The sequence below is a fragment of the Diplodia seriata genome, assembly GCF_021436955.1.
Source record: "Diplodia seriata strain FDS-637 chromosome Unknown scaffold_1, whole genome shotgun sequence".
NCBI lineage: Eukaryota > Fungi > Ascomycota > Dothideomycetes > Botryosphaeriales > Botryosphaeriaceae > Diplodia > Diplodia seriata.
Window position 1 is genome coordinate 2,377,330 of NW_027117308.1, and position 18,402 is coordinate 2,395,731.

The window sequence follows — 18,402 nt, forward strand, 5'->3', positions numbered from 1 at the left end:
CAAGCGACTCCACCGGCGGGTCTTATGTGCTGAAACATTCCGGTTTACATGAAACACCCTCGCTTGAGGTTGTGGCCTTCGCGGCAATACTAGTTACCAGAGTATTGCGGCAACGATATATGGCGTGTTACGTAGACGTTCGGAGCGAGTTCGGCATGACTCGCAGCATCAAGTTGACAGCTCGCCTTCTACATCGACCACCCAAGCTCCAGCTCCACAAACTCCAAAGCTCCCCGCTGGCCACCCCCACGCTACATTTTTTGCTCGCCCAACATGTCGAACCGCGGCTACGATGTCGTCGTCGACGTCGACTCTGAGGTGGGTCCCTTCAATTGCCTGTTGCGCGCAGGAGATTCCCAGGCATCACCGAAAGGACACACAACTGACGCGCGTTTCGCACTCAGGGCGACCTAGGCCATACCGACCTCCAAGAGGACCTCGAATTCCACCCGTCCAGTACGCCGACCTCGCTCTACACGTCTCTCTCGTCTCCGCCTCGGCTAACGTCCACCCACCCATAGACTTCGACTCCAACGATGGCGGCAAGATCGCTCCGGACACAGCGCCCGCAGGCCACCGCCGTGGCGGTTCGCGCAGCAGCGCCTTCGGTGGCGCAGGCCCATCCTCATCCGGTGCGGGCGCGGGCGGCGGCGGCTCCTCGTCGTCGAAGCGGTACCTGTGGAGCATCGGCTACTACCAGCAGTTCTTCGACGTGGACACGGCCGAGGTGCTGAAGCGGTGCTGGGCGGCCATCATGCCGCTGCGCTCCAACTTCCTCGACGTGCTCGAGGGCAACCCGGACCTGTACGGGCCCGTGTGGATCGCGACGACGGTCGTCATGATCCTGTTCCTGACGGGCACCATGAGCCAGTACCTCGCCCGCTCCGGCGAGGACCACTTTCCCTACGACTTCCGGCTGCTGAGCGGCGGCGCCGGCCTCGTTTACGGCTACACTATCGTTGTGCCTGTGGCGCTGTGGGGCGTGCTGAAGTGGTTCGGTAGTGAGAGCGCCAACGTCATGGAATGCTGGGCGCTGTATGGTTATGCGAACATCATCTGGATCCCAGTGGCGTTGATCAGCTGGAGTCCGATTACGAGTACGTGGATTCAGTAGTTGAAGAGGTATTAGGTGCTAACGCTGGTCTACCGCAGTTCTCAACTACGTCTTCGTCGGCATCGGGTTCGCCGTCTCGGCTTTCTTCCTCTTCCGTAACCTCTACCCGGTCCTTAGCGCAACGGATGTCAAGACCTCGAAGATTTTGCTCATTGTCGTTGTTGCATTGCATGCGGGCTTGGCTATTGCGATCAAGATTCTATTCTTTGCGCAAGGCAGCCCCGTCAGCAAGAAGCACGATGACGATTCTGACGACGAGGATGACGACAAGGTCAAGCTGCTGAAGATGCTCTTCCGATTCTAGGAGGCCCGAATGGACAAGGATGAGTTGTATAACAAATAAAAGAATTACCTGGCATGGCGCTCGAATGGCTCGCTTGCAACCAAGATTGGGGATTCTGAGAGGTTGGAATTGGCTTCTGAGCAGCTGGAATGCTCTATATGCTGCTAAGGCATGGACAGGTACTGTTCTATTGCCATTTGCTCTCTGAGAGGTGTATGAATAGAAACTGCCGGTAGTGCATTCACGACGGCGCTCAAATCAACACCAAATCATAAGATCGGGGTTTCCTGTTAGCTCGTGAGTCGATTTATACTTAGAGGCTGACCTGGAAGTAAACGGCATCATCCCGTATCAACCGTGCCTCCGCTGCCGCTTACTGTTCTAGATTCTGGACCTCCCTACCACAAGCTCCGCTTACATGGAGCAGACAATTCTTCAGAAGACACGCCGATGCAGTCCCCCACTGATGAATCGAAACAGTTTGGTAAATAACGATCATCTCCTGCTGTGCGCCTGTCGCGTCCATCGCGGGGAGTTCATGTTACATTTGCCGGGCTGACTTTATTTTCAGTGAGGATGGCGACCACTACCTAATGACTGACAAGCTCAGACTGTTTCTTCAGTGCTGAAAGGAGACCCTAAGCTGGAAATTGCCAAACTTGCCCTGCGTGGAAGGTACAGACCATGATACTAAGCCTGGCCCTGAGAACTTATCCAGATACCCACGCACATAGCAAGCCTCGTAATCTGTTTCCGGTACTCCTGCGTCGGGCCTGCACCCTCATTTTCGCAGAGAACAACGTTGGCCCGGCGATAGCATGGATACGAGGCTCGAAGTCGTGTGCCGATCACGGCGCGCCAAAGTCCCCACCTTGATCATCTGAAAACGTGTTTCCAAAAATGGCAAACTTCCAACCAATGGCCGGGACTTGAGGTGTCAACGATAAACAGTCCTCTCCCTCCTGCCAATGTAACCCACGGTCCGTGCACCAATCGGGCCCCTCGACCGCACGTCATTCCCGACTGCTAAGCAAGCCTTCCGCCGCATCCCCGGACGCCACTTTTGCCGCTTCGTATTCATCTTCCTCGGCCCATTTGACATCATCTTAGGCGAAAATTACGGCTTCTGTGCTGTGCCTGCCAGACTGACTCTTCTTTGATGGCCCTTTGACGCCTTTACCCTCCGGCCTGTAGTGGCACCCGACCTCGTGTTCAGAGGTGGGTGGACTGATGATGATCAAAGCTGGCCGTGGGCCTGCAACACAGCGCTGTCATGATGCGGTGAGCTGCTGCCATACTATTCCCGTGGGTATCCGTAGTCCATATAAATGTGGGCTGGGACTCCAGTTCAGGGATCCATATACCTTTCCCCAAGTCATCAGGCTCTCCTCTCCTTCAACCTGCAACAGACTAAACGAAAACAAACACAACAAGCTCAACATCCCATCCAACCACATACCCCAAAAGCAAAAATGAAGTTTTCCGCCTCCACCTTCGCCGGCCTCTTGTCCATGTCGTCGCTGGCCGCCGCCCGCATCACCGGCATCACCCTGCCCAAGCAGCTCGCCGCCGGCCAGAACTTCACCGCCTTCCTCAACACCGAGGGCTACATCCAGAGCATCGCCGACGTCTCCGTCGCCTTCGGCGCCGCGCCCGCCGAGTACGCCTACGAGAAGACGCTGGGGACCGCCGTCCTCGGCGAGAAGACGCTCGGTCCCGGTAGGTTTTGTTCTTTCCAACTCACCTGTTGTATGGTGATGGTTACGTTTAAAGGATTGGTTGTGCTAATTCCACCCCTCTCTTGTTTTAACAGAACTCTCCAACGTCGTCCGCAACATCAGCCTCCCCCTCTCCGTCCCGGCCGACTTCCAAAAGGGCGAGGCCGTCGTCACCGCCGCTCTCTTCTCCCTCACCGGCGCGCGCTACAGCCCCGCCCTCTCCTACTTCAACGTCACCGTCGACGTTGCCGATGTCACCGACGCGAGCGAGTTCGTCCAGAGCTCCGGCGTTATCAACGTCTACTAGAGGGCGTACGAGACATGCTACGGCCTGAAGCTGTAAATAGTTTAACCTTCTCCTTTTTTTTTCTTGTAGCGCAGCCATGATAATGTCACATGATTCCATTCACGCAAGTACTTTGGCCGTGTTTGAGTGACTGATTTCATCTTTACTTTTTTCGTGTTGACCTGGTTCTACGGTACTACTAATGTTCTACAAGCGCTGGTATCATTCTCGTGCCCACCAACAAAGTCTTTCACTCCGAATACTCATCTATAACGCTCCTCGGTTTCTCGAACTTCCCGATGGGCGAGTACGCCAGGTCATCCAAGCCGAAAGCCTTCGGCCCGCCCAGCTCCACGCCTCTCGGCGTCGAAGTCCACCTGTCGGACGCGGTGATGCCCAAAACGATGACCAGCAAGCCGTACCGGTACTCGGGCGTCCCGATGGCCTCGCCGTTCTGGGCGTCGATGCAGGAGATCAGGTCGGGCACGATAGCCAGCGTCTCCTCCCCGGTCCCGTCCGCCTTGACCTTGAACGCCGCGATGTTCTCGTTCTTGAACGGGATCCTGACGGTGCCCTCGAACGATTCCTTCTTCCCTCCGGCCCCGTCCTCACCATCGAGGTCGTCGTCGGCGGCGGCGGTGGCTTCGATGACGACTTCGCCGTAGACGTGCCCGTTGCGCAGCGTCCGCTCGACGCCGACGATCTTGCCCTTGAAGAGGACCGTCGCGGAGCCGGAACCGCCCACTTCGTCGACGATGGATTCGGCGACGGTGTCGATGCGGTTGGAGCGTCGGGCTTTGTGGACGGCGCGGCCAATGCGCCAGGAGAGTGAGATGGTGTGCTCGACCACCCACCGCTTCGTCTCGGCTGCAAAAGTCACATTAGCTTTGGCTCTTTGCTACCTTCCAGCTCGTGGAGTCTTACCGCCTGTGACCGGTCCTTCGGCACAGCCGACATGCGAGCCGAGCTCGGAGAGTCCAGCGCGGAAGACTCGCTCCACTGTCTCGTCGCTCGTGGCTTTTGTCATGAACTGCAAGCATGATAAGTCTTCTGGCTCCTTGAAGCGGAACCTTTGGGGATTTACTCACTACGACATTTCCGTTCCCATCGCACATGGTCGTCGGGGAAAAGATGGTCTTCCTCTCTGCGAAGACGACGGGCGTGGTCTGCCACTTCGTCGGATAAGCTCTGCCCATCCAGTCGCCGTCAACGGTGGGGATGCCCATGTTGGTGCTCGCGCCCAGGATCATGCCCTGCAAGCCGTTGCCACCACCGATTTCGAGGGCAATCATGTGTGTGGCTTTGTCTTTCACGAGGCTATACAGCTCATCCTGAGCCTCCATCATCCTGTTTGGTCTCCGGTTAGCGACGCACTGTTTTCTTTGCGGTATACCGACAAACTTACTCGTCACCGGCGAGCTTCTCGATGCCAACAGTCGGCGAGCCCGCTCCTCCACCGCAACCCACGCGGTCGTCGTCCTTCAGGTCTTCTGGGCTGACGACCTTGACGACAGCACCATTCCGCAGCATCGTACGCAGGCGCAGCATGCTCGAGTAAGGACTGCCACCGCCGCCGGTGCCCAGGATGTAGCAACCGGTCGAAATCCACGCCAGGTCCGTCTCCGAAATATACCACACCCTATCCTTCACCTTCGGCCTGTAGGCTTCAAAATCGAAAACCTCCTGCTCCGCGGACTCCTTGTCCTTGTCCACCTCCCCAACGCCGCCCTTCCCCTTTTCGTACTCGGCCATCGCGCTCCCATCGTCGGCCACCCCATCGCGCTCAACAACAACACCATCACCATCCACACCATCCGCCCCAGCAGCAGCATATTCCCCCGCCCTCCCGTAATCAAACTCCCCCGCCGCCCTCACGACGAACCTGCTCAGGTTCGCCACGTACTGCAACGGCAGCACGTCCACCTCGACGACGCGACACCCGGCCCTCTCCGCGCCCGCCGCGACGGCCTTCTCCACCGCCTCGGCCTCCAGCTCGGCCAGCCACTCCCTCGCCCCCTTCTTCTCCGACGTCGCCCGCACCGCGTCCACGACCGCGCTGACCCCCGCCATCGCCGCGCCCACCGCGTTCGCGACCCCCGCGAACCGCGGCTTGACGACGCGCGACGCGCCGCGCAGGGACGCGGGGGCGATGACCGCGCCGCCGCCGACGAGCACGACGGGCATGTCTGCTGGCGACGTCTTCATCGTGTCGACGACGGCTTCGAGCTTGCGCTTGACGACGGCCGCGAACGCGGCGGCGTCGGCGGGGGAGATGGCGGCGCGGGTGGCGGCGGCGTGCGTGGCTGACGCTATGGCGACGGTCGGGTCGGCGGCGAGGGTGTAGTCGGTGGCGGTGGGGATGGTGCCGCCGAAGGAGAGGGCGGCGGTTTGGATCGCGTATCCAACGCTGTCGGGGCCGACGGTGAGGGCGTTAGTGGTCGCGGAGCGGCGGACGATGGAGCCGCCGCCGAGGCCGATGCTGGATGTTGGGAGTGTGGTTAGTGGAGGTTTCGAAGCTGTGAGGGAGATAAGGGGTTGCGAAATGGTAAATGAGATGACTTGGAAGTATCAAGATAACTGAGGGACAGCCGAGAGATAAGTGAGGCATTTGGGGAGATATAGACCAGAGCACACACAATGGGAAGCAAGCAAAACTTACCTCTTGACGTCCGGGCATGAGAAGTTCATCCTCACACCGGCGAAATCACTGAAAGCGGCAGCCTGCCTGGGAAAGCCGTTGGCCAGCAGCAAGCCCACGTCTGTCGTAGTGCCACCTACATCCACCACCATCATCGGCTCCTTCTTGCTCTTCCCCTGTTCACCTCCGCTCTCGCCCGCTACCAGGAACGCAGCGCCCCGCATACTGTTGGTGGGTCCACTGCTGAACGTCCTGATGGGCAGTCTCGCAGCAGCCTCGCCACTCAAGATAGTGCCATCGTTCTGGGTAATGAATACGGGACACCGCAGGCCCAGCTTACTCACAGGCTCGCGGAAAGAGCGGATGGTGCGGCGGGCAAAGGCCAAGATGGCCGCGTTCAGCACGGCGCCGTTCTCGCGCTCGAGGAAGCCCAGCTGCGGAACGACGTCGCGCGCGCACACGACGTCGATGGCCGGGGGCAAGCAGCGGCGCGCGATGGCGGCAGCACGGGTTTCCTGGTTGCGCGCGGGGTCGTCGTGATCGATGGGCGAGAAGACTCCGTTCACGACGACGGCGGCGATGGGCCGAGGCTGGGAGATGGCGGCAATGTCGGCGCAGACGGATGCGAGTTCTTGCTCGTCGATGTCGGAGATCGGCCGTCCGTCGACTTCGAGACCGCCCTTAACTTGGGCGTGGTGGCCCAAGACGAGCGAGCGGAGGTCTGCTGGCCAGTCGACGCATGGGGGTGCGTGCTTGCCGAATGGTCCGGAGAGACGGATCACGGCCACTCGGGAGAGGCGGGCAGCATCACGCTCTATGACGGCGTTGACGAAGTGCTGGATGTAGTTAGGGGAGAGTCGAGAAGTGGGACAGTACAGAAGAAGTTATGGTAATACACAGAAGGGGGGGGAGGGGATTGAACAATGGGTGTATAGGGAAGTGATGGAGAAGGTAATTACAGTGGTTCCAATGGTGACGCTAGCCACCTCGTCAGGGTGGATCTTGGACTGCTCGAACATGGAAACAAGGGCATCATTGATTCCGAGGCTTGGATTGGTGGTGGTGGGAGCCTTGTGCCTTCTCAAAGGTGAGTAGGTCGTGTATCAAAGCGCCTTCCCAAGGGCTGCTTACCAGGCAACGATTCCCTTGTCCGGTTCGGAGGCACGCAGAGGGTCAAGGATGACACCATCTGTATTAGTGCTGTCAGACTGGATATCAGAAGAGCCCGCTGCTTAGAGAGGGATACTGACCCTCCGACGTCGACGCCGATTCGCAACCTCTTCACGGCCATTCTGAAGCTTCCGGTCCCGGCGTTGGCACGTGTGGCTTACCCGGAGAAGTAGTGAGCAGTGGATGAAGTTTGAGGACTTGTCGGCGGAAGGCACTAGGGGAGGCTGCAGATTGGTGCGCAGGTAATGCGCAGAGTACTATGATGCAGCAGGCATAGGTATAGACATAGACATAGGCATCAGCGGTGGTGGTTGGTGGTTTGGAAGGAGCGGGCGGCCACCGCGATCGGACGTGATCGGCTCCTTCTCCGCCGACCGGGGCGCGCAGCTTCGTTATCACCAGGAACACGGTCCTTCGGCTATCACCGCCAACCTCGAATCCGATCTCCTCGTCGGTGGGCGGGTGGACCTTCCATGCGCCGAGTCAGCCTGTTGCAGAAAGTGAGCAATCGAAGCTGTGGGTGGAGGAGATGAAGCGCGTCATCAAATTCACACCAACTGGCCGGATATGATGCGATTGTGCTCTGCAGCATGCACCCCGGCCAAAAGCTGCGGGCGCAAGCATCTCCGGCTGTTGGCGAGGGGCAGCCGGCGCAGCATCTGTCGTCCCGGCTCGGCAGTAGCTTCATCTCCCCATGAACCATACCCGATGAAACTCTCATCACGCTGTCCTCGAGATAAGAACCGCTTGCACGTGGAGATCAGCGACTGTTGCGATCGCCACACACCACTCTGACCCCAGCTTATCATAACTGCCGACCATCATGTAAAACCCGCCTGCAGCCCGGCCTGCCGTCCTGACCGACCAGCTTTCGCATGCTCTCAGTACCTAACACTGCCCTCCATGGCTACTACGCTGCGCTTCCGCCAGCTCAAGGACAAGGCGAAGCTCCATGGCAAGGAGGAAGAGCATGAAGAGGCCAACTCCTGGTCCAACCGGGATCTCATCCCACTTCCGCCGTCCCGGAGAACGTGGGGTTGGTTCCATTACTTCGGCTACTGGACCATCAACAGCCTGAACGTTTCCAATTGGCAAAGCCCCAATACTTTTCTGAGTAGGTCCATGTGCCGTTCGCGCTTCCACGGCTTGACTGACCTTCGTTTCCCCAGCTTATGGCTTGTCTGTCCCTCAGTCGTTGTGCGTCATCGTCGTTGGGAGAGCATTGATCTGTTTCTTCTCCACCTTGGTTGCTTGGTGCGGCCTTCGCTGGCACATCGGCTTCACTATCCAGAACAGATACACTTGGGGCTTGCGTGGAAGCTACATTCCGCTTCTCCAACGTATCTTGCTGAACTTCATATGGTGTGCCGTCCAATGCTGGAATGGAGGTAGACTGACTGCGTAAGTGAACCCTGTCAGCAATGACCTCGCAACAAATAAGCTGACCAGTACGTAGCGTTTGCATTGCCGCCATCTGGCCCTCATTTGCTACCATGCACAACACTTTACCCTCGTCAATGCCTACAACCACCTACCAGTTCGTCGGCTTTATCGTGTTCTGGTGCCTCTCATTCCCCTTCCTTCTCGTGCGCCCCGAGCGATTCAAACTACCATTTCAGATCACTTCCATCTACTGCGGCCTCGGAATGATCTGCATGCTCATTTGGTCTTTGTCCGCCGCCAAGGGCGTCGGTCCACTCTGGAGTCAAGGCCAAACCATCCCCGCCACCTCGTCCTGGAACACCTCCTGGCTCATGATGCGCGGCATCAACCAGATGATTGGCGGTATCGCCGCCGGCATCACCAACGGGTCCGACTTCTCCCGCTATGCGCGCGGTCCGAAGCACTACGTTGTCGGTACCATCACATCCGCGTGGATCACCGGCACGCTCGTCAGCCTGGTCGGCCTCGTCGTCACCTCGGCCTGCCAGAAGCTCTACGGCGAGGTCTTTTGGAACCCGCCGGACCTGCTGATGCGGATGATGGACTCCGGGCAGGGCTCCAGCAAAGCGCGCGCCGGCGTCTTCTTCCTCGCCGCGGGCTTCGCGCTCACTGGCATGTTCGAGAACGTGTGCGGCAACGCCGTAGCTGGCGGAATCGATCTGGCGGGCCTGTTCCCGCGCTACATCGACATCCGGCGCGGCGCCATGATCACGTTCATCGCCGTCTGGGTCGTGCAGCCGTGGCAGCTCATCAACAAGGCCGCCACCTTCGTCTCCGTCCTCAGCTCCTTCGCCGTCTTCCTGTCGCCCATCATGGGCGTCATGGTTGCAGACTTCTACTTTGTCCGCCGCGGCCGCATCAAGCTCAGCCATCTGTACCGCACCCACGACACGGACTATTGGTTTACCAAGGGCTTCAACTGGCGCGTCGTTCCGTGTTGGCTGGCCGGCTGGGCGCCCACGATCGGTGGGCTGGTCGTCACCGTCCAGGAGAAGGAAGATGCGCCGAGAGCACTGTACGAGTTGTACTATATGGCATTCCTCATTGGTGAGCTCACCTTGTTGTTGCTACTTTTGACTAGCATGCTAATCGCTTCACCAGGTTTCTTCATCAGTGGAACCTTATTCTTTGTTCTGAATAAGGTCTTCCCGTACGGAGGATGCGGCGAATATGACCAAGTGGATGTCTATGGCACCTTCACGCCCAAGGAAGCCGCTGCATTAAACATCATCCCAACAACGACGGATCCGTTGGAAGAAATCCAGGGGTACAGTCCGCAGGTGGAGAAGGAGCCGCAGGAGACTGTGACGAGAAAAACATAAGCACCAAACAGCAATGGGAATAATGTGCAGGTTGTCGGAAAGATAATGGCGTTTACTATAATGGCTTAATGTTCGAGATGACTATGTTCCCTATCGCGCACAATATATATAGACCAGACCTACTTAACCACCACTCTTCAAGCTCTCCCATCACGTCTCCTCCCCAAACAGCCTCCCCACCGCCCGGAACACAACCTCCCTCGGCACGACCACTTCAACCCCCGCACCCACCACTCCCTCCACAATCCTCTTATGCTCCAGCGTATACCCCATACAATCCAGATACACCAACACCCTGCCCCCCCTCCCACCCCCCTCCCCAACCAAGCCCCGGACCCACTCCGCCACCCTCCTCACCTCCCCCGCGCTCCCGTCGCCATACGGCGACGCCGCCTCCGCCCCGACGACCTCGCACCCGCCCACGCCCTCCCACCGCCTCCGCGCCGGCCGCACCTGCCGCTCCTCCGGGCTCACGAGCACCAACCGCGGAGGGGCCCCGCTCCCCTCCGCGATCCCCTTCTCTCCCCTTTCCTCTAGAAACCGCCTCACCGCTTCCTGCGGCGCGACGACGGGCACGTCCAAGTCCTCGAACCGCGGCACGTCGCCGGTGCAGAGCAGCAGGATCGCGTCGACCGACTCGCTAGTACCGGAATTTCTGGTCGTCGTGGCAGCGGCAGCAACCCTCCGCACGCACGCCTCCACCAGCGGCTCCAGGCGCCGCGCGTCCATCTTGACCTCGGTGCCGTCGCGCATGCGCGAGACGAGGACCTGCCGCTGCTGTTGTTGTCCCATCGTCTCTTTCCGGTCGCCGGAGGAAGAGACGTCGTCGTCGTCGGCGGGTGAGAGGCGGGCGCGGACCTCGGCGAGGGAGAGGGCGTCGAGGGCGCCGTGCTGGACGAGGCGCGTGCGGGGAGGGAGCAGGGCGGGCAGGTCGGCGGCGTAGTCGTGGCGGGGGGATTGGCCGATTGTGACGAGGGCGAGGGTGTGGTGGTGGTGGTGGTCGTCGTCGTGGGGTGGTGACATTTTCGTACTTTTTCTTTTCTTTTCTTTTTTTTTTTCTATTTCTTCTTTGTTTTGTTTGCTTCGTTCGTTTGTGCGAAAAGTAGGTTGGATTATGTGCTTGGGGCTCGCAAGGGCAAGGTTGTGGAGAAATAGTCGACGATGGATATCAGTTTTCTGTTCGTTATTGACACGAATGGAACTCAGTGGTCGTTGTTTAGCAGCAAGTTCGTAGTTCCCGCTGTACAGCAATATAGGATTGGCCAAGTACCAGTCGTATGCACGTTGACGCAGGCTTCGGGATCGGAGTTGCGATGCCGAGAGCTTCATGAGCGGCGATGGGGTCGCCTGGTCCGAGAAATCCTGATCATGCTGTATATTTTCGTCCAGTGTATGCTTTCACTCCGTTAATCCCACCTCCTTAATCTCTCTATTTTTCAATGAGTACCCTGCTCATATGAGTCACCCGGCAGCTCACCCGTCCGGCCATTCTGACCATCCAACTCGTATCTCTGTGTCCCAGACCGTTCGGCCAGCTGCGCATTTCTGTATGTGCCATCATCACCAGGCAGCTCAGTACTGAAGGCCTCTGCGGGGGATTGTGCAGCTGACTGCTGCTCGAGCGCGCGACTAAAAGGAGAATGCTGCTGCGAAATTCAGAATAGCAATGCCAGCTATGGCTCCCAGCTCGACGACGACGATGAATTGGATATAGAGGATTCCAACGTCGTAGCAGATATCGATGCAGCTGCAGTGGAGTCCGCAGACGATGTTGATTTCAATATCACGGTGGTCGTCGCACGGTGTGCACTCAAGGGCGAGTGGATACCTCGGGTGGCAGACGCGGAGAGGTAGGAGAAGGCGCTTGGGGAGGCGGTCTCTGCGTCAATATTGGTGCCATTGTTGTAGACGGTATTGGTGATCTGGCTCCAGCAGTTGTTCGATTGGTCTTCGTTTCCGGTGCATGTCTCGTAGTCTGCAAGGCACTGCCAGTACACCGCTTTTTTGTTTACCGTCTCATTGGACAAGGTGTAATCATTGCTCACAGGCTGTGTGTGAGTTGCCGTTCGCGGCGTCTGACCAACAGATCCTGCTAAAGGGAAGGCTCCGGTTGCACTTACGAGGCCCAAGAAGGATATGCCCATATGCAGTTGAGAATCGGTATGGCTGCGCATAGGGCTCCTCCCTTACTGTTTCCTTCGTATGCAGAGACAAGTCCAAACTAGTTGCATTGCACTAGTTTTTCTCCCAGAAAGAATTCGACAGTCACTCCCGCCACAGCAGTAGCAGAAAGCAGTAGTGGAAGAATAGGATTCCACATTCTTATGAATGTTGGTGATGAGGGCTGGTACTGCTGCAAGACTTGTTGCACCGGGGAACCAGAAACGCCGAGTCGACAGTCCTGAAGGATCATGCTACGCAAGGAAATGGACATGAATGCAAGGAAATGCCCGTTCGACGCGGAGAGTCGGAAGTTCGGCCAGTGGGGCAGGGTTGGTCGCCAACGCCAGCAGAATTGGGGCCCAAAAAACATATAAGATTCGATGGTCCTCGACGAAGCTTCGGTCTTTCCGTCTAATTCGCATGTGCTGAGGTCTGTAGAACCCCTGGACTACATTGGAGAAATCGTCACGAAGGAAGGGAAACGTCGGGACGGAAACGAAGACAGGGAAAGAGGTGGGCACCTGCACGACGCCGTCACGACCGATCTAGCTGCGTCTTATACCTTTGATGTGGATTTTGTGTGTGCTGATGAGGGTGAGGCGAGGGCTGCCAGCGGATGTTTCGCGTCGCTGGTTGGTGCGTCATCGGTCCCTGGCAGTTCGCCTATCTTATCGCGATTCAGAGCTGCCCCTTCCGGGAGCGTTGCGTGCCTGCGTATTGAGAGGACCAATGCCGAGCCTCCAATGCTTGCGCTGTGGCACAAGCCCCACTTCGCAAATGTCCACGCCAGGCGGGAAAGGGGTCGACGTTGAGCGGGGGGGCTGTGGTTGGATGACATGCCGAAGCTCGCAGGCTGGTCGCTGCAGCTGCCAAACGCCGAGTGGAGAGCAGAGAGCCACCGACGTCCTTCCGCCCTCATTGTACGCCTCGCACCTCACGCCAATCTACCGCGTCTCTTCTTGTTCGCTCGTCTCTCCGCCTCGCTTCAGCAGCGAGCATGGCAGGCGACAAGCGAGCCGGCGGGCGCAGTGTGCGCACCAGGCCCTTTCCATAGCGCCAGCCCCTGCAGAGGCTTAGGCAAGGCTGTGTGGCCCTGCAGAATTCCAGCATTCCCGCCGGCCTGGTGCGGCAGGAGCATGACGCTTTGCGGCCGGCGTGCAAACGGAACACGATTCTCCGGGCGTTGGACCGCAGGGCCGGCGCGAGATGAAAGCGGATGGCGCGTCGCAGATGAGGATGGCCGGCCCTTGCGACAACAGAACCCTGCCCCGAGTGCTGAGTTCAGCAGCGATCCGCCCCAGGCGATCAACCCGCGAAACAACCAAGTTGCACTGATCAGGCCCGCTGCCTGCCACTGCCACCGCCAGCGTGACCCCCGACCGCCCCGGCGCGTTTCACGCCCCAAAGTCCTCTTTCCCTCCGCCTCTCGTTCATTCACGACACCCATCCGCCGCTCCTTGCGCCTGCAACGCTTACCTTCTCCGTCGCTCTGGCAGCGGCGACGTTCGGGATCCCACCATGTTAACCACCTTCCACCGCATGCTGCTGGCCGCCGCGTTCTGCGTCTTCTTCACTATTTTCCTGCTCCGCTTCTCCCTGCAAGTCGAGGAAGCCGTCCCCGAGCTGCCCACCACCCAGGAGGAGCTGTTCCCCTACGACATCTACAACAACCAGTCCGTTGCCATCCCGCTCTCCTCCTCCTTTGAGGAGCCGCCCACTCCCGAGGGGTGGCGATTCCACCCCGCCCGTGACGCCCGCAACTACGGCCTCAACGAGGAGCAGTGCGACTGGACCTTCCCCAGCCTTTGGATCGAGCTCGAGAACGCCGCCCGAGTTCGCCGCAATAAGGGCAATGTCACCAAGGAGGACCTGGACATCACCTGGCGCGATGACGCCATCACGCGATGCATGATCTACGACCACCAGGTACATGCCATTGCACGCTACTCATGAAGCTCTACTCTGACGGTGCTGCAGCTCTACATCCTCGAGACGCGGGGTACCACCCACCGACGCGACTACCGCGAGCGCACTCTCGCCGTCCTCCACAACATGCACCGTGCCATCACCTCCTACAACGGGCCGCTCCCCAACATTGAGTTCGCCTTCTCCGTCGACGACTGGGTCTACAGCGATATCAAGCAGGATTACGACCACATCATCTGGGGTTTCACTCGCCAACCCGAATGGCCGGACGTGTGGTTGATGCCTGACTTCGGCTACTGGTCGTGGCCCACCGACCCCGTCGGCGCTTACCAAGACGTACGGAATCAGATGGGCGTCCGTGAGAAGACACAGGCTTTCAGCGAGAAGAAGCCCAAGGTCGTTTGGAGGGGAGCTGCTATGACAGATCAACGCAAGCAGCTGATCAAGCAATGGCACACGAAGCCATGGAGCGACATTGTGGCGCTCGACTGGAATGATCCGGATGTTGAGGAAAAGTTTGTTATCATGCCGGATCACTGCCAATGGCAATATGTGTTGCATACTGAAGGTTGGTTACCGAGCCTGCCACTGGGCTCTTGAATCAAGCAAGCTAATTTGGTCTTCAGGACGCTCCTACTCTGGCCGCCTCAAGTATCTCCAAAATTGCCATAGCGTGCCCATCATCCCCCAGATGCACTGGATTGAGCCGCATCACAAACTCCTCATCGACCAAGGGCCGGCGATGAACTACATCCCCGTCAAGTTCGATTTCTCCGACCTTGGCGAGAAGGTGGAGTACTACTTGGATCACCCTGACGAAGCCGAGCGCATCGCCGACAACAACGTCGCCATGTTCCGCGACAAGTATCTCACGCCTGCTGCCCAAGCCTGCTACTGGCGTAAGCTGTTCCGTATGTGGAGAGACGTCAGTTTCGAGCCCGAGCTCTCTGAAGATTATGGAAAGCCGCGCGGCATCCCGTTTGAGACTTATGCGTAAGTTTTGCCGTTCAACCTTGTTTCCGGATTATATTGGTTGGGGCCTCATTCGTCAAGAATCTTGTGCTAATTTTTGCCGCAGCCTGCTTGATATCTATGACTCAAACCCTTGGAGGGATACCGAGCCTGCACCAACATCAAAGTAGGAAGAGCATACTCCACGAAATTTCTTTCTCGCCGTTCGGTATACCTCCAAAGACAGCCTCTAGAAGCGTCAGCGTCGTTCTACACAGTCTTACATCCGTTGTATTGCCCCGCCCCTGAGCGGAGCCGCCTTGACGATACATCAAAACGTATGGAGGCTATCAAGAAGTATCGGATACTAGATCTGCTTCTGAGCGGTCGACTACGGGTCCTAGAGGCCTTCTACTCAACGCCATCTCATGGGTGTGACCAACATTACGAATAGCGAGCCCAACGAATCATTAGGGCGAACATGGCGTGCATTTGATCTAAGGATCGGTTGTTGGATTTGAGATGTTTCTAGAAGGGCAACTGGATGCATTGGGGCGTTTCTTCGTTTCACCGATTGGATCATTCGCGTTTGGATTCTGATTCTATCTTTTGGCCGGTGTCTGCGGTTGATACCCTTTGCACGTCACTTTAGCAGACTCGCCATTGGCTATACGAAAATAGGCCACGGCCATGTACAATCAAATAAAATTATCGACCGGGGGGTGTGGATTCGACTTGAGCTGAATTTGGCTCGGATGGGGGCGGATAGCTTGGCCACCGTCAAGTCGGGTCGAGGCGGATGGGGGCAGAGTTTTGGGGCATTAATCTGTAGTGTTTTGCAGCTTACCATTGTTTCGTCGAGACGAGCCGTTTGGTCTGTGGTCCATCTGGGTTTGGGGTCCTCGACTTGTTCAGATTCTTCAGACTACGGGTAGAAGAATAAGGACAGCAGAAAACAATAATCAAACAAGGATCCATCTACCCAAGAAGAAGATACACGCAAAGCAAATAATGTGAATCACAATCCGTGTATTATTCAAAGGGTGTTATCGCTGTTGTCTGTAGCCAGCGTCGAGCGTGTAAGGTTTTCAGAGCACGCAATGAACCCTGGCTTTGCACGTCATCTATACGGATGCCATTGAGAGATGGTGACCGCACCGCTAACCGTTTCAGGAAACCCTGTTTTTTTTTTTCCAACCTGTTCTGGACCCATGGGGCCCCACGTGCTTCAAATCTTATCACCCTGCCCTTTGTCTCCAATCATCATTCTTCAAAAACAAATAGACCATTCATCATGCCATCCGTTTCACCTCTCTCACCTTCTTCGCTCTCGCTCTCTCTCTCTCTCTCTCCCACCCTCCCAACTAATTCAACCACTCCCCCCGCTCAGCCCTTTCGCAGACCTCCTTCAGCACGCCGGCAGCCCACTCGAAATCCGCAACCTCGAGGTACACCATAGCGCTCAGCCTCGCCCACCAACCGCCGCCGTACTCGATCAACGCCTGGAAGCCGCCATACTCCCTCACCATGGTCGCCGCGGCCCAGTTCTTGACGAGCGCGGGCACCTCGGCCTTGGTCACGACCCTCTTCCCCTCCTTCTCCCGCGCCGCGGCCGCCTTCTCCGCGGCGGCCTCGCACGCCTCCAGCGCCAGCGGCAGCCGCACGTTGGCGAAGAAGCAGCGGCTCAGCGTGTTGGACGAGTTGTCCAGCAGCTCCGTGCCGAGGATCTGCGCGGCGCGGCGGCCGCCCTCGCGGGCGAGGTTCTCGCAGTAGGCGCGGATGGCGGCCTCGCCGCCGAGGGATTCGCGGTAGGCGAGCGCGGCCGGGACGCACAGGAAGGGCGTGAAGTCGCCAGAGCCGGTGAAGGCGAAGTTGGCCTCGAAGTCGGACTCGCCGCTCGGCGGCAGCGGGTTGATGTAGGCCGGGGCGGCCGGGTCCGGGAGCGGGATGAAGCCGTGCGAGGTGGGGAGGGTGGAGCGCATGAGGCTTTGGTGGCGGATGGGGACGTAGAAGATGGCGCTGGCGCGGGGGGTGAAGAGCCATCTGGGAGGTGTTGGTGGTGGGGTTACATGGGAGGGTAGGGTCTTTGGTGGTTTTTGGTGATTGGGGGGATTTGGGGAGATGAGATGGAGTACTACTCACTTGTGGCAGTTGCTCACGAAGAAATCTGGGTCCAGCTCCCCCAGGTTCAGGTCAACCTGGCCGACGCCGTGAGCGCCGTCGATAAGGCTGAGCACCCCCAGCTCCCGGCACGCCTGCGTCAGCCTTTCGAACGGCAGCCTGACGCCGGGCAGGGACACGACCGTGTCGAAGATGGCGAGCTTGACGCGGCGGCCGGCCTTGACCTCGGCGTCGACCACGTCCCGGAAGCGGCGCACCAGGTCGTCGTCCTCGACGGGGAACGTGTACTCGACCTTGGCGGCGCGGGCGGGCGTCGTCTCGCACACGTACTTGACCGTGTTCTCGCAGGCGCCGTAGATGGTGGCGAAGTAGATGATGACGTCGCCGTCCTCGAAGACGAGGTTACGCAGCACCGTGTTGACGCCCGTCGTCGCGTTCGGCACGAAGACGAGCGTCTCGACGGGCGCGCGCAGGTACGACGCCATCAGCGCCCGCGACTTGCGCAGCTCCACGGGGTACTCGTAGCGGATGAACTGGTCCGGCCGCGCCTCAGCCCGCGACTGCCAACGCCGCAGCTCGTCCTGTACGGACTTGGGGTAGGTGCCGAAGGAGCCTGCATGCCACTGGTTATCATCCCGAGCTCACGGCTGTACGAGGTTGAACACCTGGAAATCGTGTTTATGTTCACTGACCATGATTGATGTTAATGTAGTCATCATCGAAAAGAAAGTCCTTGCGCAGCTTGCGGCCAAATTGCGACGTGTTGGTGGTGCTTTCGCCCATTGTGGAAGTTTGAGGTGCAACGGAGGATGAGATCGTGGGGTAGTTCTGTGGCAACGAGGGGCAATTGCCGAATGACGTAAGCTCTCAACCTTGCTGAGAGCCGTTCAATAGAAGCAATTGATGAAGACCAAGAATCCAGTGAGCATCCAGACCGGAGAATATAAGCTGGGCGATGGCTGAGTCACCGATACTACAGAAGCAACTTGTCAAGTAGTCGGGACGAGCGTAGGGCGCAGTAAGCGCCGATAACGCGGCTTATCCCGGCTGTAACCGACCCCAGATAACATCTCAGCATGACCAGTCATAAGTAAGTCTGCACGAAGAGTCACTATTTTCCTTCGTGGTAGCTATCTTTTGTTTTTGTTTTCGGTCCTCCAGCTACCCTAGCACCCCATCTCTGCATTACAGTCATAAATCAAAACTTCCGAGGTCCACCACAAACCGCCAAGTCCGTCTCTCGACGTAGATATTAACTACATAGAAT

General features: G+C 58.2%; 7 protein-coding genes across 7 annotated transcripts; 4 read left to right on the forward strand and 3 right to left on the reverse strand.

Moving 5' to 3' along the window:
- Positions 1 to 273: 273 nt before the first annotated feature.
- Positions 274 to 1,418, forward strand: SLS55_000694 (uncharacterized protein; the record flags this gene model as incomplete). The annotated part of the gene is made up of 3 exons (XM_066772204.1): positions 274 to 322; positions 522 to 1,097; positions 1,153 to 1,418. 3 exons carry the CDS (start codon positions 274 to 276, stop codon positions 1,416 to 1,418), a joined length of 891 nt encoding a protein of 296 aa, XP_066637483.1.
- A 1,451-nt stretch (positions 1,419 to 2,869) lies between these two features.
- SLS55_000695 (uncharacterized protein) lies at positions 2,870 to 3,422 on the forward strand (the record flags this gene model as incomplete). The annotated part of the gene is made up of 2 exons (XM_066772205.1): positions 2,870 to 3,116; positions 3,211 to 3,422. The coding sequence occupies 2 exons, from the start codon at positions 2,870 to 2,872 to the stop codon at positions 3,420 to 3,422; spliced, it is 459 nt and encodes a 152-aa protein (XP_066637484.1).
- Positions 3,423 to 3,651: 229 nt separating this feature from the next.
- On the reverse strand, positions 3,652 to 4,744 carry SLS55_000696 (uncharacterized protein; the record flags this gene model as incomplete). Its single annotated transcript, XM_066772206.1, has 3 exons — positions 3,652 to 4,268; positions 4,326 to 4,431; positions 4,490 to 4,744. 3 exons carry the CDS (start codon positions 4,742 to 4,744, stop codon positions 3,652 to 3,654), a joined length of 978 nt encoding a protein of 325 aa, XP_066637485.1.
- Positions 4,745 to 4,802: 58 nt separating this feature from the next.
- On the reverse strand, positions 4,803 to 7,330 carry SLS55_000697 (uncharacterized protein; the record flags this gene model as incomplete). The annotated part of the gene is made up of 5 exons (XM_066772207.1): positions 4,803 to 5,880; positions 6,061 to 6,875; positions 6,999 to 7,116; positions 7,171 to 7,239; positions 7,290 to 7,330. 5 exons carry the CDS (start codon positions 7,328 to 7,330, stop codon positions 4,803 to 4,805), a joined length of 2,121 nt encoding a protein of 706 aa, XP_066637486.1.
- Positions 7,331 to 8,112: 782 nt separating this feature from the next.
- On the forward strand, positions 8,113 to 9,974 carry SLS55_000698 (uncharacterized protein; the record flags this gene model as incomplete). Its single annotated transcript, XM_066772208.1, has 5 exons — positions 8,113 to 8,323; positions 8,379 to 8,406; positions 8,506 to 8,610; positions 8,666 to 9,699; positions 9,754 to 9,974. 5 exons carry the CDS (start codon positions 8,113 to 8,115, stop codon positions 9,972 to 9,974), a joined length of 1,599 nt encoding a protein of 532 aa, XP_066637487.1.
- Positions 9,975 to 13,655: 3,681 nt separating this feature from the next.
- On the forward strand, positions 13,656 to 15,060 carry SLS55_000699 (uncharacterized protein; the record flags this gene model as incomplete). The annotated part of the gene is made up of 3 exons (XM_066772209.1): positions 13,656 to 14,063; positions 14,115 to 14,631; positions 14,690 to 15,060. The coding sequence occupies 3 exons, from the start codon at positions 13,656 to 13,658 to the stop codon at positions 15,058 to 15,060; spliced, it is 1,296 nt and encodes a 431-aa protein (XP_066637488.1).
- Positions 15,061 to 16,378: 1,318 nt separating this feature from the next.
- SLS55_000700 (uncharacterized protein) lies at positions 16,379 to 17,918 on the reverse strand (the record flags this gene model as incomplete). The annotated part of the gene is made up of 3 exons (XM_066772210.1): positions 16,379 to 17,033; positions 17,157 to 17,748; positions 17,828 to 17,918. The coding sequence occupies 3 exons, from the start codon at positions 17,916 to 17,918 to the stop codon at positions 16,379 to 16,381; spliced, it is 1,338 nt and encodes a 445-aa protein (XP_066637489.1).
- Between the last annotated feature and the right edge of the window lie 484 nt (positions 17,919 to 18,402).